This window comes from Camelus dromedarius, chromosome 31, assembly GCF_036321535.1.
Source record: "Camelus dromedarius isolate mCamDro1 chromosome 31, mCamDro1.pat, whole genome shotgun sequence".
Lineage (NCBI taxonomy): Eukaryota > Metazoa > Chordata > Mammalia > Artiodactyla > Camelidae > Camelus > Camelus dromedarius.
The window spans coordinates 24,447,472-24,468,142 of NC_087466.1; the positions used below are offsets into that span (position 1 = coordinate 24,447,472).

The 20,671-nt window shown below is 56.7% G+C and overlaps 2 protein-coding genes across 17 annotated transcripts in view; one reads left to right on the forward strand and one right to left on the reverse strand.

Annotated features, from left to right (window-relative positions):
- Window positions 1-6,520, forward strand: part of EP400 (E1A binding protein p400) — a 98,573-nt gene extending 92,053 nt beyond the window's left edge. For all 15 annotated transcript variants that reach the window (XM_064481333.1, XM_064481338.1, XM_064481337.1 and 12 more), the window contains 2 exons: window positions 2,703-2,780; window positions 3,620-6,520. In XM_064481333.1, coding sequence (XP_064337403.1) covers window positions 2,703-2,780; window positions 3,620-3,889 — 348 coding nt within the window. In that variant the 3' untranslated portion in view covers window positions 3,890-6,520. The remainder of the gene's footprint in view (window positions 1-2,702; window positions 2,781-3,619) is intronic.
- Window positions 6,521-9,653: 3,133 nt separating this feature from the next.
- DDX51 (DEAD-box helicase 51) lies at window positions 9,654-20,664 on the reverse strand. 2 transcript variants are annotated; one of them, XM_064481348.1, is made up of 14 exons: window positions 20,350-20,664; window positions 20,105-20,256; window positions 15,375-15,525; window positions 14,983-15,128; window positions 14,827-14,898; window positions 14,629-14,735; window positions 14,391-14,499; window positions 13,835-14,320; window positions 13,640-13,755; window positions 13,436-13,552; window positions 13,197-13,298; window positions 13,026-13,089; window positions 12,788-12,922; window positions 9,654-12,603 (listed from the first exon to the last, which is right to left on the reverse strand). In XM_064481348.1, the coding sequence occupies exons 1-14, from the start codon at window positions 20,645-20,647 to the stop codon at window positions 12,577-12,579; spliced, it is 2,082 nt and encodes a 693-aa protein (XP_064337418.1). In that variant the 5' UTR covers window positions 20,648-20,664; the 3' UTR covers window positions 9,654-12,576. The 2 variants fall into 2 exon arrangements, with proteins under 2 accessions (XP_064337418.1, XP_064337419.1); XM_064481349.1 differs by having other exon boundaries at window positions 13,835-14,033; window positions 14,175-14,320; window positions 20,105-20,664.
- Window positions 20,665-20,671: the final 7 nt, after the last annotated feature.

The following is a 20,671-nucleotide window of genomic DNA, read 5'->3' on the forward strand; positions in this document are numbered from 1 at the left end:
GAGACGGCACATCAGCCTGTCTCGGCCTGGCTGTGGCTTTGTCTGTTTCCCTTCTTATGTGAGATACTTTATTATGAGCTACGCGTAAATGAAAACTTTTATTATTTTGAGTAATGTCTGGTCCCCAGCCTGTGTTGCCCACACAGAGACCTCGGCGGCCCGTGTGAGACTTCCCTGCGCGTCCCCTGCCTTTGCGTCTCTGGTCCGCGTCCCTGACTCTCGCTCTTCACAGAGGCGGCTGGAAGGTGGCGGCTGTCGCTGGCATCCGGGGCCTTGGTTCTGGTCTCACTTGACCCGTTGGCTCACCCTTGTGGGGGCGCCCAGCACAGCATCCTGTAGCTCCCGTCCTGTTTGGGTTTCGGCTTCTTCTACTTGCTTTCCGTCCTTTCCTGCCTTCCCTTAACGCCGCTCAGGTATTTGTCGTTCTGTTCTTCCCTTCTCTGCTGCTTTGAAAATTACTTGTTTCTTCCTGTCCTGTAAGCGCAGGTGCAGAGTTTCTCTGCCAAGCGGAGCGCACGCGGCTCCCGGCCCCTGGTCTGCCGCCCGCCCCTTCCCCGGCCCCTTGGCCTACAGCTGCTGTGACCATGCCGTACCCTCCTGTCCCATTTCATCGTCACTTTGTACGTAAAACTACTTTTCTTCTGTTTGAGGTACATCCTTCGGAATTTCCTGTAGTGTTGAAAATGCTTGTGTGTCTCACCCCTGCTCCTGAAAGGTGCTGATTCTGTTAGACCTTTACCTCCTCCGCATGTTAGCAGCCCCGCCGCGTCCCATCCTGCTTACCTGGTGGGTGAGACACCAGCTGTTTGCCGCCTGCTGCTGCCTCAACAGTCGTCTTCCTCCCTCTTGCCTTTTGACGTCTGCCCTTTGTCTCTGGTGCCTTGTCAGCCCCGGGGCGCTCCAGCCGGGTTTGCTGATCTTCTGGAATCTGGGCATTGGCTTCTCTCATTGTTAGGAAGTGACCAGCTGCTGCGTCTTCAGATGCCGCCTTCCGCGTGTCCAGGCTTATCCGTTTCCCTTGCCGTGTCTCTGCTGCACCTGAGTAATGTCCTCCAGCCCACGCCCCTGCGTTCTCTTTGGTTAGGTCTAGTCTACTGTTAAGCTTGTCCATGGAATTTTGATTCTGGTGATTATAAATGTTTTATTCTTAGACGTTCTGTTTGTCTTTATCTCAAATCTGCTTTGTGTCTGCAGTTCCTCGTTCCTACCCGCGTTTTCAGGCTGCAGAGAGCGGCACACTGCTTTGTGCCTGGTAATTCCTGTTTGAAGTCATGATGCATCTGATTTTACTTTTTTCTACTGTTCTTGCTTCAGGACCTCTGGGGGTTTTGGCTTTGTCGTAGTTGTTTTCTCGTGAGCTGGTTTTCCTTGAAGTTCTGTTTGTGGCAAGGCTCTGAGGTCTGGGTTGAAGGTGGGTTCTTGCTTCTGCTGGGCTCCCATGGGCACTCTGGGGACCACGTCAGCTTTGGTATCTGTCAGCCCAGGTCTCCTGCCCTGCCCGGCCCTGGCCCGAGGCAGGCAACTTTCTCGCAGACCTTTGAGTGACAGGATCACAGCTGCGAGGGGCATCGCATGGCCCTCCCCTTAGCTGCTCCTTGGTCTCTTGTCTGCCGCCCTGGGGGGCTGTGAACCCCAGTGCAAGGCTCCCGCGCAGCACGTGGGGCGCCCTCCTCATGGCCCGGGTCCCTGCCGTTGCTCAGGGTTTGGAGCCCAGAGCTCTGTACTCATGCAAGTTATCGATGCACTGAAGATGTCACCTTAGTCTTATCTGTGGTGTCTCAGCGTTTTCAGTGGCTGCCAATCTCAGGTGCGGCCCTTGAGCCTGCGGTGGTGTCTGCTTCCCATCAGAGGAACACACAGGGCTCAGCCAAGTGTTCTGCTCGCCTCAGTGAATCCGGTTTACAGGATTTTAAGTTACAATAAACTAGTAAATGCCTTCTGATTAACCTCAGTTCCCATAATGAGAACTTAGTTTACTCAGAGCTTGTCATTTACATAATACAATTTCACATGTTCTCCAAGTTATCTTGGGCAAGACTTTATTTTCATCCCTGTTCTAACAATTAGTAGACCCGGGGTGGGGGTGGTTTCGTGGCCTCCAGCACCTTCTGTGAGCTGGTGCCCCCGCAGCCCCAAGGGGACACAGTGGCCTCTTATCACATCAAGGCAGCGATGTATGCTTGTTTACAAAAAGTGACCATAGGGTGGGAAGTTTTGCTTTCTAAGGGGGAAGATCTCAATCACGATGAAGAAAAACGTAGAAAAATGATACAATAACAACTTGAACATTTTGGCACACCTGCGAACGAGGGCCGAGCCTTGGTATTGGTCTGAGCCAGTTCACGGTGGGGGCGCCTCCTGGAACGCCCGCCACTGGACTTGAAGATGAGCTGCTGAAATATCTCACTCCCTCTTCAATTTAATTCTCTCATGTCAACTTCGAGTAGTTTTTGAAAGAAAAATGGTGACGATCTGAAACATGAGGCCAAAGATAAGCTTCCAATTACGTGTGATTACGGGTCAGGAAGGCGGTTGCTGTTCGGCGTGAAGGTGGACTGACCGGCCCTCCTGTGCTCTGGGCAGCGCATCTTGAGAGGAGCTCCTTTGTGTCACCTGACCCTGGTTTATTTGGGGTTTTTTGGTGTTAAGAACCGAGAAGTATTTTGAATTCCACATTTGGCTTTTCTTCTGTTTTGTCAAAGGTCGCGAAACTTCCTCAAGTCATGCAGCAGCAAACGCCCGTGGCCGGCATCCAGCAGGCGGCCTCCGCTCCCCAGCAGGTAGGACCCAGGCTTGCATGGCTCTCGGGAAGTCCCCACAGACAGTTCTGGGTGTCCAGCCAGAGGGAGTCAAATCTGAGTTATTAGAAAATCACTTTTGATTTTCACAATACAGAAAAAAAGTAACTTTGGGGAAAACACTTGATATCCTTAGACTAGCAAGAAAAAAAGCCAAGCAGATGTGCACAGACAGTGTTACGTGAGCTGCAGGGGCGCCTTCAGTCGCTCATCTCAGGTGCGTCCTCTCGGCCGAGGCCCCTCACCTTCGTTCTAGGAAGACGGAGAGAGGAAACGGTGCTCGCAGCAACTGTGGGTCTAGGAGTGGAAGTGCCCCGGGGGCAGCGTGGCTTCCAGCTTCTTACCATTTTACTTGCTTCTCCGAAATGTGACTGTGTGTAAAAGTAGTGCTTTAACATAATTTATAAAGCGTGTGCTTAGCATACCTGAGGTCCTGGGTTCAATCCCCAGCACTTCTGTTTAAAAAAAAAAAAAATTTAATTTGTTCAAAATCACACTGGCATATAGATTTCAAGAAACCATATAGTGTTAAAAACTGACCCCACGCCCCCAGCCAGTCCCCAGACGCCAGCCTGGGCCTTCTCCCAGAGGCATCTGCTTTTAGTGTTGTAAAAGCAACAATAGTTTAGTTTTATACTTTTGTTTGGTTGGAAACCAGAGGTCGTATTTTGAGACATCGGCAGTTTTTACATTTCACAGAGGCATTTATGCCAGTGAAGTTTCTGAAACTCGTCCCCCAACCCCAGGAATGTTTAATTTGTCATGTCAGGCACATCACTTGAGCTGCGTTTTCTAGGCCACGTGTTTCTGTTTTGGATCAGGCTTCCCCGCAGACCGTGACCCTCACCCAGGCGTCGGCAGCCGGACAGCAGGTCCAGATGATCCCCGCGGTGACGGCGACGGCGCAGGTGGTCCAGCAGAAGCTCCTGCAGCAGCAGGTGGTGACCACGGCGGCCCAGCTGCAGACCCCCGGGGTGCCCACCCCGGCCCAGGTGCCAGCCAGCTCCGAGAGCCCCGGCCAGCAGCCCAAGCTCCAGATGAGAGTCCCTGCCGTCCGGCTGAAGACGCCCACCAAACCTCCCTGCCCCTAGTCGGGAAGGCAGGCGGGGCGGCTCCGGGCGGCCCCTGCGTGTCCCGCCGGCCAGCCAGGACGGGTTCGATTTTGCTTACTGAACCGTGGGACCGCGTTACCCGAGAGGTCCGGCAGCTGTAGCACTGGTCCTCCGCCAGCGTCCCCTTTCCGGGGTTATGTGACTGAAAGTGACAGTGACAACTTTTCCTAGATTGTTTTACGTTTTACTTTCTCCTCCAGAGCAACAGTGCTGGGCCTTGAAAGCCATGTAGAATTGCTGTTAGTGCACAGTTCTGCACATCGCAAGTAGCCATTTGGAACGTGCAGTGAGTCATAAAATGGACTTTGTGAAGCTAAAATGTGGTCTTTGACAGCGTCTGCCTCTGCTTGGTTCTTTATACCGAATCGAAAATGCGTCATGGTCCCCGGAGAGGAGAAACTGACGGAGGCAGATCATCTCAGATCAGAGAAAATCAACGTGGCTTCTTCCCGCGTAAGATGTGGCTTGTTTGGACTTTTAAAGGAGATACTCAGTGCTGATAGGCATTGAAGCACCTTCGTGACATGGCCCCACGAAGGGGAATGACCTGCATTTGAATCTTCATCCCCAAGAGCAGCTGGCCTGGCGTCCCCAGAGTGACCTGTTGCTGGGCGGGCGGGCAGAACCTGGGCCGGCTCCCCGTCCCCGCGCACCCACCGTGTTTCCCGGATCTCGGATGCACTTGTGTGTGGACCTTGTGCCCTGAGGCAGCTCCAGAGCTGCTTCATGAGGCTCCCGTCTGGGGGTGGTTCGGGCCGGGTGAGCGCTGTTCCGTCGAGGGGCGCTGCCGCGGGCGGCGAGGTGGACACTCGGCAAGAGCGGGCCTGCCTGTCCCGCCCCTTTGCTTCCGTGACCCGCGGGAGTGAGGCGCCTCCTTGTGCGGGTGGCTCGTGCACGACAGTGGGCCTGATAACTCCTCACCCGGACTCGGGCTTCCTGCCTGCCAGGCCCTCCCGTGGGTGGGCGGGCTGCCGCCGGTTCTGAGTGGAGGAAGTGGAGAGCCGCCCGGCCGTCTGGGGCTGCGGGCACAGGGGAGAGCCTGGGTTTGCGGCTGTGTTTCTGTTGTCGCTGCGGCCGGGTGACAAGCTGCTGTGTGGACTTCGCTGGCCGGTGATGCTTGCTTACCGGGAAGTTTCCGCCCACCCCCTGCGCTGTCTCCATGCCTCTGGACGATTTCGGTCCGGGAGGTCAGGTTATGTTAGGTCTGCGTGTAGTAAGGGTCGGTTCCGGCATACTGAGAGACTTTAAATTTAAATTCTTAATTTTAGTCAGTCTGTTTCCTCCCTCATCACATCACTTGAACAGACGCTAAGGAAAGGGTTCTGTCCCGTGGTTTTTGTTTCTCGTCAGTCTGTGTGGTGGTTGATGTCTTAGTGAAGCCAACTGGGCATCTCATTTCTGAGTTCTCGGTGAGAAATTTGGATAAAAGTAAAAATCAGGTGTTAGAAGAGGAAAGGACTTAACATTCTGGTTAATTGAACACATCAGAACAGAGCACTGCAGTGGGCTTCCTAACTTGCCCATTGTGGTTGGGCGCGTGCCGCCGTGGGAAGGCCCGGCGTGCGGGACGGCTCTCTGGGCACCAAGGCAAGTTCCTACTCTTTTTGTTTTAATCCTCAAATGTGCAGAACTACAAAGGAGCCCTTTCTGCAGCGTATTTTCACCTGGGCACCCCGCTGCTTTCCCTCTTGGCCTTCGTGGGTGCTGATGCCTCTCTTCAGACGATGGGGAGACGCGAGTGCACTTGTAGACTGTCCTAGACGTGGGTGCACGGGAAGAAGTCCTCTGTTAACCTAGAGCCCTAGAAAGGAGTTTAGGAACCTCTCTCAAAAGCTTTCTAAGAGAACAGAGCTGGGGGTTCTGAATATTTGCATTGTGGGGCTCCTGCTCTATCGTATTATGTGAGTGAAAGAATTGTTTTCTCCAGTGATTCCCTAACGCAGAAAAATGGAACCGAAAATAGTTTACTTGTATCCCTCAGTAACATCTAGACGTCACCACTGCCCTTGTAGCCTTCGATAGTGTCGTTTAAGTAAGGGCCCTCCTCCCAGTGTGCTGTTCTCTTGGCCTTTTGTTTTAAAAGTTAAACTGTCCATATTTAAGAATTAAGTGTGAGTTTAGGAAGTGGTTGTCGGGGCTTTGTCAGATTATTCTCGTTAGCAGAATCGCACGTTACCTAGCGGGACCCTACCTACTGGGCCCCTCCCCAGTCCCGTGGTGACGGCTGGGGGAATCTGCGGCTCCTAAAACAGAAGGACTGCAGCCAAGACACCGTCAGCCTGAAACTGGCCACCGTGGAGGCGGTCACCTGGGTTTTCTGTGGTTCAGAGATGTTTGTCCCACGGAGGCCAGTCTTCGAGGACCCGTGGGCGGGAGGTTGGCTTGTGCGCGCGTCACGTCCGACTCCTCCCGGGGCCGAGGCTCCCTTCCCGTCTTCCTGGTGTTCTGTCGGCCGTTGTAACCGGACAGCTGTCACGTTCTAAGGTATAAACGAGGAAGACTGGACCTGTAAATACTTTGTAAACATGACCATTTGTACTTGAACAGTAGGGTTTTAAAGGGCACTGATACTCCGCCAAACAAAAGGTGAATAAATTGACCTTTTTATAAGCTCTTTTTTGTCTTTCATGGAAAACTAGTGTTCACTTGAAAGAAGGTGCTGGTTTGTATTTATTTCATTTGCATGAAGAGAAAACAGGACGCAGCACGAGGGAAACAAGTGGTGTTGGAGGCAGAGGTGTCTCTGCTGCTCCCCGCGCAGTGGGAGGAACTGGAGGGTTTCCCGTGAAATCAGCGGCCCTCGCTGCAGAGACCACGCCCGCCCGGAGGCCACGCCCACCGGCCGGGGAGGAGGAAAGACCCGGGCGTCTAGCCTAGGTGCCACCGCTGCTGCCCGGTCCCCGCGTGACTCTGACTTCTCTGTCAGCAAAGTCCTTTTCCTTTTGCTGGGAAAAAAAAAGCTCCTGCTTACAAGCCACCCCCCTACTATTTATAAAGAATGGACGCGACACAGTTAGGGAGAGCACAGGGAATCCGTGGTTAGTTTTGCTGTCTTCCTCCCCAGCGCGGAAGCGGGGGCGCAGGGGCCCGGGCCTGCAGCTCGGGGCTCCGCGTCGCGGCCCTCGGCTGGGCTGCGCTCGGGCCCTGTGCGCACCGCCTGCGCTCGGGACCCGGCTGGGGGCGTGGCCCTGAGGGTCTGGACTCAGGTGCCCGCCCAGCCATGTGACAGGGTCCGGCGCCCTCCCGCTCAAGACTCCTTCCCTCCGAGGTCGCCCCTCCCAAGGCGGTTGACGGTCAGGAAGCAGCTGCCTCTGGCGTCCACGCTCAGTCATGCATTCTTTCTTCGCGACTGTTCTCGGCGGGGAGGTTGTGCGTTTTCAGAGCGCCGATCCGTGGCTGTGACCCTGCGGTCACATCGCTGTCAGCTGTACACGTGGCGGCAGGCCTAGGGGTGGGCTTATCTGGCCACGAGGCTGTATTTCTGTGCATCCTAGTCAGGGCTGAGTCGCTCAGGGGAAGTGACCCTGCGGTGAGGCCACGTGGCCCCCACCCCCGGCGTGTGGGGGCATCTAAATTCAGGTGAACGTGAAACCCGCCCTGCGGGCTCTCCCACAGGCCGTCCGACGTGACCAGCTTCCAGGTCTCACTTAGGTTTCTCTCGGCTCTAACCAGGTTCCGTGGTAGCCCTGCCAGCACCCTCTCCACTCTCCAGACAGGCTGTGATCCTGGGGCCCTGGGGGAAGAGGGGACCTCCTCCACCACAGGCTCTGGTTGGCAGCTCTCCCTTGCTCTGCCCACGGTCTGCATCGTCCACGTTCCAAAGCAAACTAGCCTTCAAAGCTCCCGTTTTTCTGGACAAGACAGCGCACCTGCCACCAGTGGTGCTGGCGTGACGCTGTCAAGAACAAAGTCGAGCTGTGTAACCTGGGCCACAAGCCCTCCAGGTGTAGGAGTAGGAAGGCACAGCCCGTGCCTGTGCGCCTGGATGTGCACGCAATATCCCGAAGGCTGTTGTGGCCGGAGCTGCAGCAGCCGCAGTGAGGGCAGGCGGCAGGTCTGCGCCGGGGCAGGGGTCGGGTGTGATGGCGGCGCGGCCCTCTTTGGGATCCCGACGTTGCCCGTGTGATGCCCCCAGCTCCTCCTCAGCCCTCATGGGAGAGTCGCTCGCCCTGGTGGCACCCACCATGGTGACCCTCGCCCACCCAGCAACCTCTGCCCTGGTGACCTCCACAGCCTGGAGCCCCCCAACCCCCCGCCCCAGTACCCTCCATCCTCATGACGCTCACCCTCACGACCCGGATCCAGGGATCCTCCTCCCAGTGACCCCCCCGCCCTGCCAGCCCAGGAGGCCTCTGTCCACAGCGCTGACACCGCTGGTGCCGCTGGTCAGGGTGTGGCGTCCAGGGTTGCAGTGTCTCCCCTTGGGCAACCCTGACGGGAGTCTGTCGAGAGGGACACCGCCCCACCCCTACCCCCAGAGGCCTTGCCCAGGACAGAAAGCAAGAACCGGGGACACCTTTACACTGAAGACCAAGAATCGCACATTTTAAAAGACAATAATTTGGCCCAAAAGCTGAGTGAAGATTCCTTCCTCGCAGAAAACTGGTTTAGCTACACTTAGTTTGCAGAAGGCCCGCTGGCACTGGCGTCTTAGCTTACTTGCAGAGATCCAGGCAGGTTGGCCGACCAGTTTCCGGTCTGTCGGACTGGATGAACCATCCCCTGCTCCGTGGGGCGATGTCAGAGAGTGACACGTGCGAGCAGCCCCGGTGTCTGCAGAACTGAGGGCGTGGAGGACCTCAATACACGGAACTTACTTCCCAACTGCGGTCCTGGGTCTTAAACTTACTAGGCTTTGTTCGTTGAGTGGCGATGGCCAACGCCGACAAGATGACAAAGGTACTGCACACACGTTTCTGTGATCTCTGCCAGACTAACAGGTGGTTAGTTTATTTGTAAAAGTCTCTACTTAATGTTCACATCGAGGTAATAGAACTTTCTCCTCTGAAGGTAAGAGGTTTTCTGAGAACAGTGTAGTACAGAGTACTCCTGGGCCCGTGGGCGCAAAACTGAAGTGATGATCACGTTAAAACTTAAATGTAAATGATCATCGTCGTAACGGTTTTCATCACAGACGATGAAAAGTGGTAAAGTGTTTTTTTTTTTTAAATTGGAGTAGTCAGTTACAATGTGTCAATTTCTGGCGAACAGCACAACTGTCCCAGTCATATATATACATATGTATGTTCACGTTCAAATTTTGTTTCCATGAGGGTTATTACAAGATATTGAGTATAGTCCCTGTGCTCAACAGAACAAATTTGCTTTATCTGTTTTTATATGTCGTGGCTAACACTCGCAAATCTCAAACTCCCAAGTTTATCCCCTCCCGCCCCCTTTCCCCCAGTAACTGTAAGATTGTCTGCGAGTCTGTTTCTGATTTGTAGATGAGTTCCTAGTGTCCTTTTCCCTTTTTTTCTTTTTAAGATTCCACATGAGTGATAGCATATTGCTATTTTTCTTTCTCTTTCTGGCTTACTTCACTTAGAATGACGATCTCCAGGAAAAAACGGTAGTTTTAATATTTTAAAGTTGATACTGGAATGCGGGGCCCTTGGGAGGTGCTGGGAAGATCGCCCATTTGTTGGGTGATATTTACAAATTTTGAAAGCATTAAAAGACTGCTTTTCAGGAGTGACCCTGAGGACCATGGGGCACTGCACATTCTGTCTAGAACAAAACATTTATTTTTTTAAACTTTTTTTATTGAGTTATAGTCATTTTACAACGTTGTCAAATTCCAGTGTAGAGCACAATTTTTCAGGTACACATGAACATACATATATTCATTGTCGCATTTTTTTCCCTGTGAGCTACCACAGGATCTTATATACATTTCCCTGTGCTATACAGTATAATCTTGTTTATCTATTCTACATTTTGAAATCCCAGCCTGTCCCTTCCCACCCCGTGCCCCCTTGGCAACCACAAGTTTGTATTCTATGTCTGTGAGTCTGTTTCTGTTTTGCATTTATGTAGAACAAAACATTTTAAAGTGATTCTTGGTCCCCTAAAAGTTTTGGGGACCCCACCACGTGGCAGAGACTGGTGAAGGAATGTGGTTGGCACAGTGTGACGGTGCTGAGGCATTTTAAGAAGGAAAACCCAGCCCCTGCTAAAGGTCCCGTTTTCCTGGACAAAATCACCACACTTATCTCAGAGGCACAGAGCGATGCTGGTAAGTGGACAAAGCAGAGCTGTAAACCTGGAATGGGGAGCCCTCCCCCAGGTGCAGCAGTGAGAAGGCACAGAGGTTCGTTTCATCGCAACTGCCAGAGGTTACATACTCGTTTCTGGCTTTTTTCCCCTAAACGGAGGCACTGGGAATTGAACCCGGACCTCATTCACGCCCAGTCCCTGCTCTACCACTGAGCTGTGCGTCCCGCCCTGCTACTGGCTAATTTCTTTGACTTCTTCAGATCTCAAGGTAGTCAGGAAAACTTTGATTTGCCAAAGTAAATTTTTTTGTACCTTGGAATTGGCATATTTTCGAGTTAGTTTTTAAATATTATAAAATACATCCTCATAAGAATTCAAACAACACAGAAAAATAAGAATTCCTTTCTCTCCTGGCCTCCTCAGTCCTATTTATCCCACCCCCAACCCCACTTTTTTTTCCCCTTCACTTAGCAACAGGTCTTCAACGTCTACTCAAGTCAGGAGATAGATTAAAAAAAAAAAAAAACCACAATATTTTTACGGCTGCATAATTGTCCACAGTGAGCAGATACCGTGTTTATTCGATTATTCCCCACAGACGGGTTTCACCTTGTGTCCGACTTCTGCTGCTGCGAGTCATGAGCATTTTTATACGTGGTTCCCAGCACTTGCCTTCTGTAGGCTAGATTCCCATTAGTGGGAACTAAATTGGGAGAATGGGTCAGGGGATGTGTACATTTAAAATCTTAGTTGGTGCTGACAGGGTTATTTCCCAGGAAGTTACAGCCGCTTACATTGCTCTCGGCCACGCGCAGGGGCCCTCTGCTATGTGAAGCTTTGCCAGCCGAGCGAGCGGGTGGCAGGGCTTCCTGCCCCTGTAGAGGCCGCCTGTTCCTCCCAGTTTCCCTGTAAGCTGCTTTCCGACTGGCTGGGAGAAGCTCTTCGCTGTTAGGGGTGGTGCTCCTCTGAGGCTGTAAGTCACATCCCGCACGTACCTTCCCCGACTGTGTTTTGTCTTTTGACCTTCGTGTTTTCCTTTGTGGCATCTGGGTTTCCTGTCATGCTTATCAGGGAAGTTTTCACTCTCCCAGGATTAGAGAAATACTCTCCTGCAGCACCTTCGAGGGAACATGATGGCTGGCTTAGCTTTTAAGAAACACTCTGCCCCGTTACGAGCTTACCTGAGGCAGAGTGACTGGGCCCTGGAGGAGCCTGAAGTTGTTAACGACGAGGTTAAAGTTCCCGGGTTTCATTACCTGTCGTGGAAGTGGGTGGCATGGCCTATACTTACACAAGTGTACCTCACAGTTGCATCAAGACATTTTCCTTTCACCCCAGAACCACAGTTACAGTAACTTGAGGATGGGTCTGGGACCCACACACAGCTGAGGCCACCTGCACCCGTGTGCCAGCGTGGGGGTCAAGCCACTCACACTCTCTGCACCTGCCCTTCCAGTTCTTCCCACGCTGTTCCAGGCTGTGCCACGCAGGGTGGTGGCGCCCAGAGCCCCCTCAGCAGTGCCCCTTGCAGGTAAGTACCTGGAGCTGGGAATCCTGAACACGCACATCTCAGCGTCGAACCCTGCCCTGCACTGTCCCTCAGGGCCCCAGGCCTTGGACCCCGGCACGCACCCAGCGTGCCAGGTCTCGCCCACATGACGCACACCTGCACCACGCATCCCCTCGGGTGACAGCCAGCACACAGGACGTGAGGGCCGGTGTGTCGATTGTCACTCTGCTGACGCAGGTGATGCACCTTTAGGCAGAGACGAAGAACCTCAGTCCACTCCGATTCTACGTTTGTTTTAATGCCACCACGTGAGTTTTGGAAACGAGGCTTTCTCATCCACAGCGGTCAGCGCCCTGAAGCTCGTTTTCTGTTCACGTGATGGAGCCCATCTCACTCCGAGCTTGTCTCCCGCGGTGACGAGTCGTGAAGCAAAGCGTCGGTGACCACAGTGCAATCCTGATCTGTGACACCTCGTGAGGAACAGTTCCTTCCCGGGTCGGCTGCCCAGGGCCAGCGGGTCCCCAGCTGGGGCCTGGCACCACCACCTCACACACGGGAGTGGGGCTCATGCCCCGAAGCACTGAACCCAGAGTTACCCCGAGGCCAGCCCCCACCTTTCAGCCAAACACACGACAGACGCCATCCAGTCAGTTCTGAGGCAGTTTCAACCGGTTCACTAAAACCTCATTTCCAGAAAAGCCCCGAGTGGAGGCTGACCTTGTGCGTCCTCAACGGTCCCCTGGCGGGTCTGGTGGGGCGATGAACGCACGGGTCCAGGGGCCTGGCTGAGGCGGCAAGCTTGGGGACAGAGCCCTTTCCAAGGAGGAATCCCTGTGATTTGCTCCCAAGTCCAGCAGCCAGCGCTCAGGTGTTTCCAGAAAGGTGGAGACCCCACCAGAAAGGGACGGACCCCTCAAGGTCCACCCACAGCCCTGGCCTAGGCCGCCTTCTGCTTCTGCTCCTCCTGCGGGAGGAGAGGGGGAGGTGGGCACGACGCCCCCCCTGCCCGCCCCCCCACAGGGAGAGATGCCCAGAGCTCACTCAGAATGAGGAGTCCTGACCCTGGCACCCCCCCACCCTAGGCCTGGGGCGTCCCCTCCCCGTCCCCTCCCTCCACGGGCGGTGACACGAGGCAGCCCAGCCCTCACCTTGACCGCCCTCTCCAGCTGGGACAAGGCCTCCTCGTACCGCGGAACCAGCGGCTGCAGGAGCTCGCTGGGGGTGTCGTGCCGCTGCAGCCCCGGAACCCCACCTTCAGCCAGCATCCGGAGGAATCGCCTCTCCTGGAGGGGAGCACTCGAGGGGTAGAGGTCCCCGTCCTCCCCCGTGCCCACAGGAGAGCCCCACCCCCGGCCTCCTGCTAAGACCCACGCCACGTGGACTGACCTGCACTTTGAGGAGCAGCGTGAAGGCCTGTCCGGTCTTCCCAGCGCGGGCGGTTCTGCCGACCCTGAAACCAGGCACAGCCACCTCCAGGACGGTGGCCCCTGGCCCTCTCGAGGCCACCCCCACCCAGACCTAGGACCAGCCCCCACAGGCGCCCCAGGCCAGCCTCACCGGTGCACGTAGGTCCGCAGGTACTGGGGGGCGTCGTAGTTCAGCACCAGCTGCACACCCTGCACATCGATGCCGCGGGCCGTGGCGTCGGTGCTGACGAGGCTGGTGGGACACGAGCGGCTGGGGGCCCTGCCCGGGGCCAGGAGCAAGGCCCCCCACCCCTAGCTCCCGTGCCGTGGAGTTGGGAGCGCCCCTCAGGAACCCCGAGCAGGGCCCCCGCCTGCCGTCCGGGCACTCACAGCTGAATCTTCCCCTGCTCAAACTGCTTCAAGATCATCTTCCTCTGACCAGGCCCGTAGCGAGAGGAGAACTCGGCCACGGCCACTCCCCCGAAAGCCTGGACCAGCAGGAACAGCCTGGGCGGGAGAAGCCAGAGCCGGGTGGGCGAGGCCAGCGCCACCTCTGCCTCGGCTCCTGCCCCGCCCTGCGCAGCCAGGCCTCACCTGTGGGCGTTCTCGCGGGAGTTGGTGAAACAGAGGACCCTTGAGAACTTCATTTCCAGGATCAGGTGCAGGACGACCAGCGGTTTGGAGCGGAGGCTGCAGGGCACGTAGTGATGCTGTGGGGGACGGCGTGGGGTTGGCCAGGGCCCGGGTGCCGAGATGTGCCCCCTCCCCAGCCCCACGTGCCCTGCTCACCGCGAGCCCCGCAGGGAAGAGGTACTTCCCACCCAAGTCCCCATCCACGTCCACGTCAGGGGCTCTGAGGCCCCCGCGCACCGGCCCCGTGGAGAAGAGCCGGGGCTGGAAGAGGCCGAGCTGCTGCAGCTTTTCGGGGTTCTGGGTCAGGGTGGCCGAGAAGAGCAGTTTCTGCAGTGGCGTCTGGGGACAGCAGATGCTGAAAGAGAGGGGGTGCTGGGGAAGCAGCCCAGCCAGCCCACCCAGTGTGTGTGGGGGTGTCTCAAAGACGGGGGCAGTGGGAGGGACCTGGGCCCAGGGCTGCTCTCCTGGGTGTGAAGCGTGGCGCAGGGCCAGGTACCTGGCTGCGGTCACAGCCTGGGGCCGCGTTCTCTGCAGCAGAGCAGAGGGGCCCCTGGTGCCCCCGCTGGGGAAGGCCGCCGCCACCACCCGTGGCAGCCAGGACTGGTGCATGCTGTCGATCATCCGGTCAGCCTCGTCGATGACCTGCAAGAGGCAGGAGACCAAGGTCAGCCTCAGCTCGGGGCCCGGGCCTCCCTCCAGGCAGGTGACCTACCAGGAAGCGGAGGTGCTGGAGGCTGAATCCTGGGGTTTGGTCGATGTGGTCCACCAGGCGGCCGGGTGTGGCCACCACGATGTCGGCCAGGCAGCGGAAGCCGTCTGCTCTGTGGAACAGAGAGTGGCTCGGCGGGGCCCCTGCCCTGCGCCCTGCTCCCCACCCCCAGGGCCAGATGGCCACACTGGCTGCAGAGTGGGCCACCTCCCGGGAGAGCCCACAGCCCAGCAGGACGTACGTCTTCTGTACCAGGCTCTCCTGCTCCTTGGCCAGCGACTTCTGCCCGGTGACCAGGGCGACCCGCAGGGAGGTGGCGTCTGTGTAGACGTTGAACACTTTGCTTACCTGGAGGAGAGCAGCCGTCACCAGCATGACTGGGGACCCCACTGCAGCGAGAGCAACCTGGGGCTGACCGCCAGGCGTGGGGCCCACATACCTGCTGGGCCAGCTCCTTGGTTGGCAGCACGGCCAGGGCGCGGACCTGGCACACGGCTCGGGGCAGCAGGGCCTGTGGGGGTGAGACAGCCGTGTGAGCAGCAGCAGCTCTGTGCCTGCCAGACCCGCCTGGCCGGTGAGGGGCCCTCACACTCACCTGTACCACAGGGATGACAAAGGCCAGGGTCTTCCCGCTGCCCGTCGGGGCGGAAACACAGAGGTCGCTGGGCCAGTAGCCGCCTCTGCTCACCAGGAACCCGCCGGCTGCGCTCTCCAGGAGCGCGGGGATCACCGCTGCCTGGACTGGACAGAGAGGGTGAGGGGCAAGTCACGTCTGTGCAGACGCCCGGGGCTCACGAGCACAGATACTGGGCTGCGAGCGGCCTCTCCCGGCTCTGCGACTCCAGGCTGGGCGGCTCTTGCTTGAGGCACCAGAGCCTCCAGGGCCGTCGAGAGGCCCGAGACGCCGACACCGAGCACAGGGGCGGCCTGCCTCTAGAACGAGCCTCCCCTCCTCCGCCCGCCCCTCCCCCTGCCCAGGCAGGGCACCTGGAAAGTAGGACGAGATGCCCTGTGCCCGCAGCTTCTTCTGCAGGTCCGGGTGCACTTCAGGGATGTCCTCGATAGGCACCAGGCCTTCCGTGACATTCTTTCCAACGCAGCTTGGTTCAGCCAGCCACACCGGCAGGAATGGCTGGACCTGTCACAGAGGGCGGGAGAAGGAGGCCGGGTGAAGAGGCCCGAACCTGCCTGTCCAAGCCCTGCAGTAACCCCTCTCCCCTCAGGAATCTCAGGAACCCCTCTCCCCTCAGGAATCTCAGGAACCCCTCTCCCCTCAGGAATCTCAGGAACCCCTCTCCCCTCAGGAATCTCGTAACCCCTCTCCCCTCAGGAATCTCAGTAACCCCTCTCCCCTCAGGAATCTCAGTAACCCCTCTCCCCTCAGGAATCTCAATAACCGTTTCCCCTCTGTATACTCAATAGCATTTGAAGCCTGCGGCCTGGAGGAGCCTCCGGTACCTGTTTCTTGCGTTCTTGTCACTGTCCACGCAACACGTGCTCCCACCCGTAAAAAAGGCGGATGGGACGTATGGGTGGCTGAGCTCTCACGGCTTCCGTGAGGCTGTGGTGTCCACACACCCACTGGGCAAATCCCTGACAGTCTGGGCAGAGACCCACTCAACCCTCTGGTACTGTGTGAGACCTTAAGGAGGCTTTCCTCTGCATCCTGAACACCCTGCCTCCCAGTTTCCTTTTGCTCTTGAAGCAAGATTTACAAACTGAAGTGTCCCAACCGTCAACCTGGACAGTCCCATCCCAGGGGGTCAGGGACAGCCCCCATTTATCCAGACGAGCTCTAGCAAAGGATCTCTCTGCTTCGGTTTTCCCCCGCAGGGCCTTACATCTGTATGCAGCAGACTTGCCAACGTGTAGCCTTGATAGAGAGTCTTCTGACTCAAGCACCATAATGGCACTACAAAAACCGGCCTCACGTGGGGATAAAGTCTCCCTCTAAGGCCCAAACGTCCACTCACAGGGCACAGTTCCTGGGCCTCACAGTAACCCCAGGAACAACGGGTTTGCCAGTCCAGAGAAACAGACTACTCTAGATATGGGGACCCCAGAGATTTCCTGGGAATGGCAGGGTTTTGTAGGGCCTGGACTCCCCAGTTTGGCCTCATAGCAAAGCTGCTCCGTGCAGCTCTACAGGGACCAGAAAAGGAGCCCTGAGATGGACCAGGCACTGCAAACCCTCTAACAGGCCCCCACAGCGCCCCAGCTTTAGCTCTGCCTAATCTACAAAACCCTTTCTCCTGTTCGTGCATGGAACGCGGGGTTGCCCTGGGAGTCCTTCCACAGGACCCACCAGGCGGCCTGGAGCATCTCTCTCTAAAAATCTGGATCCTGTGGCCCAAGGAAGGCCCCGTGCCTCAGACCTCTAGCTTCTGTAGTTGAAGAGGCTTCGAAATTAACTCTGGGGCACAATTAACTGCCTACCCGCCCCATCAAGTAATGGGCATTCTAAATTCAAAGCCTTTTCACTGGGTCTCTGACAGTCGGATCACCAAATAGCAAACGCTCCTCTTAAAAACTCCTGAACTCATGATTAAACAGTGTCAAACCCTCAGCGCAGCCCCTTCACTTCCTGACCCAGAGGCTGACTCCTCTACTGAACACTCATGCCTTCAGATACTAGATCTGACTTGTGCTGCTAGACCAGACTTACAAGGTAAGCCGCTCGAGGACCCAGATGACACCTGGCTTCCTGGTGCTGGGAGTCTTATGTTAAATGGGGCTCAACTATACGGTTACACTGCTGTGAGCCTTGCCAGTGCTACAGAATCAGGGCCTCCTCCCGGAGGCCCCCCTTCTGCTCAGAAGGCTGAACGCACAGCTCTCACCCGAGCTGTGCAACCAGGGGCAGGAGTGAGGTTAAACGCTGGCACTGACTCATCATGCGCCTTCCGTGTTGTTCACACACATGCCGCCATCTGGTGAGAAAGGGGTCTTCTCACAGCACAAAACACACCCACCAGACATGCTTCGGAAATCTCAGACTTGCTGGAAGCTGTAAATTATGCTTCCTACACATGGCAGTGATTCCGTCAAGCACATCAAAGGGTAACGTGAGATTTCCCGAGAAAAATCACAAAGCAAACAGGCCAGAGAAGCGGCAAAACTCCCCACTCAGGCAGCTTTACTTCCAACCCGCACGCCGGGGACCCCTCAGAACACTGAGGGAAAATGCAGGAGGCAACAAACACGGGACTCACTTTCACTCCGGAAGATGGCTTAATAGCCCTGAGGGTAATGGTGACTCCCAAGAGCCTTAGTGCGGAAAGCACCACAGAACCTCCACGAGTCCACCCCCTTGGGGGCAAAGGCCCTACAGGACTTAACACAGCCTCTGTTCGCAGGAAAGGGGACTTCTCAAACCCTGCGTGACACCTCCCACACACGCCCAGTTCGTCGCCGGGTTAATAGCGAGGGACACGTTAGGCCACCGCCTCTCCTTCACCCAGTTCAGAGAAGAACCTCAGCCACCAGGACAGGACTGGCAGATATAGCTCACCCACATGCCCCCGCGTAAAGACCTAAACTACCTCCCGGCATTTATGGACTCTGCCACAGGACCGACTGAAGCTTTCCCCACGAAAACAGAGAAGGCACCAGAAGTAGCTGCTGCTTTGCTGGCTCATGGTCAGTCCGTTGTGGCCTACCCTGCTCCTTACAACCAGACAACGGCCCAGGTTTTGTTCCTCAAATAACCCAAGGACTGGTAGTAGCCCTGCAAGTCAAACATCGTTTACATGCTATGCGGCACCCCCAGTCCTCTGGCAAAGTAGAGAGCGCCAACCAAACAGTAAAAAGAGTAAAATAAAAAAGAATCCTAACAAAACTTACGCAAGAAGCCCAGCAGTCCTGGTCCACCCTCCTCCCTACTGCCTTGTTACGAACACGAATTACTCCAAAAGCAGCAGCTCACTAAGTCTCCAGGCTCCCCCGTGGCAGGCCCTTCCTCCAGACAAATTCACTAATAGCTTCTGAGAGGCACCACCTGGCCCACCACGCGGTGACTTCAGATCAGACTGCAGAGGCCCTGCTGAGTATCATGATCATGCGAGTCCAAAGCCTGACCCTGATTTTCAGGAAATTCCCATCCAAACCTTGTCCCCAGGGACCGGGTTTATCTCAAATTCTTCCACAGGACAAACAGCCGCTTCAGCCTGTCTGGACGCGGCCTCATCCGGTGCTTCTGACCGTTCCCATGGCAGTGAGGCTAGATGCGCTTACTCCTTGGACACACCTGTCCCACGTAAAGGCTGCCGCCCCGCAGCCCTTGACAGTGGATGAGGAGCTGCTGACAAATACCTCGTACAGCTGTGAACCCCTAGAGGCGCTCCATCTACTGCGCAAATCAGGCGCTAGTCCCAATCCCCAGCCCAGGGAGTGCCACCTGCTGGGCTAACCCAGCAGCGTTGGATTTGAGGCCAGCTCCCGTGTGGTGTCCACATCTGCTGGCTTGCCGTGGTCGGCTTCACCCCTACAAGGATCTGATCGGAAAGAGTCTTCCACGTTTACTCGTCAACTAACATTTAACATGAATGAAGATGTAACTTGTCATGACCCTTTAAAACGCCACCCTTTAAGGGCACCTATGTGAAATCACTAACTACGACCTGTCAAGGTGGCCCACAGGAAACACCGCTGATCTGCCGTAGCTCAGGCTGACTTGTCTCAGCCCGCGTTTCCGCCACGTCGGAGTCATAAAGCCCACCAACCTGCCATACACCAAAGCCCCTCACCTCATTTACGGCCAATCAAACATCTGCTCCCCTGTCCCTTTGTGTTCACAGCCCCTTCCCCAATAAAAGACCCTGCACGCTCACCCCGAGCTCACGCAGGCACCATCTGCGTGGCCCACTGCTGCCTGTAGCAGCCTATCTATTAAACTTCTCCTTTGTTTCTTAAACCTTCCTTTCTCTGTGGTAAATTCTTTTACTGCCCGCGACACTGGCCTGCTGTGTCCCTCAACACTTACCTTCACCCCTACAACATCCACCCTCTGAGCCCCACCTGCAAGGCCCTCCGTGACCCAGTGCTCTCCTGCCTGCACCTTTGTTTCCTACTGCTGGCTGTGCCCCAGGCATGTGAACCCCCGTTTTTCTCACACACAAAGCTCCTTGCTACCTCAGGGCCTTTGCCCCAGCCCTGCCCTCTGCCTGGCACACACTGCCCTGCCACCCCCCAACCTTAACTAGGCTGATCCCTGTCTTCTAATCCCAACCCAAAGTGGACCTCCCAAGTCTGCCAAATCTCTTGTGCTTCCTAGTGACCATCACCCTCCAAACACCCTTTAGCTCGTGTATTTACTGAAATCTCTTACGCTAAGATAAACTTGCGCAACTGGCCCAGAAACCTGGTAGACTCTCCCATTTTGCCTGCTAGGTTGGTGAGCACAGTGGAAGCTCCTTAAATGTGCACCCTGAGTAAGCGAAGCTGTTTAGAGAGATCTCTGTGACAGCAGCACGGAAGCCGATTTCATATACCAATTTAGAAAAAACAAAAACACCCACAGAACTCTTACAATTGAAGTTCACACAGCATTCAAACCACCAGCAGACACTGCAGGAAAGGCAGCTGAAATGTCCCTCGTTACCCTGCTAAGGTACTCACTGGACACACACCACCGCCCTCCAAGCTACCGCAGTAATAGGAGCGGCAGTAAGGACAGCCACCCTGGCCCTGCAGCCTTCCACCCACCCCGGGCCGCTCACCTTTGGCGCCCTGCTCCTCCCGAAGTCCCCGAGCACCAGGGCCTGGGCTGGGGGCCCAGGGGCCTCTTCGGGGAGCGGGCCGCCTGGGCCCTCCGGCGGCCGTGCTGCGTCCGCGGCCACGCTGCTCTCCTCCGGCGCCTCCTCGCTGCTCTCTGCGAGGCAGAAGCGGGGCCGGGGCCGCGCGTCAGCCGCACGTGGACACGAGCCCCAGGGCCGCGCGCCCGCCCGGCTCCGCGCCGCCCCACCTGCGCCCGCGTCCTCGCCGTCCGCTCTCCGCCGCTTGCCGCTCGGCTCGCCCGGGCTCGCCGGCGCCCCACCGCCCTCGCGCCTCCGCGTTCTGCGCGGCCGCCGCCGCCGCTTCCCCGCCGCCTGTGCGGGCTCCGCGGACCCCGCGGGCTCCTGCTGCAGCGGCTGCATCTGCAGCTCCCGCTCTCGAGCCCGGCACTGCAGCCGCTGCAGCAGCGCGCGAGCCCGGCCGTCCGCGTCGGCCTCCGCCCCGGCCGCCTCAGGGCCGGCGTACCGCGCGACGTGGAAGAGCGCCATGCCGGCCGGCCGGCCGCGCGCCTC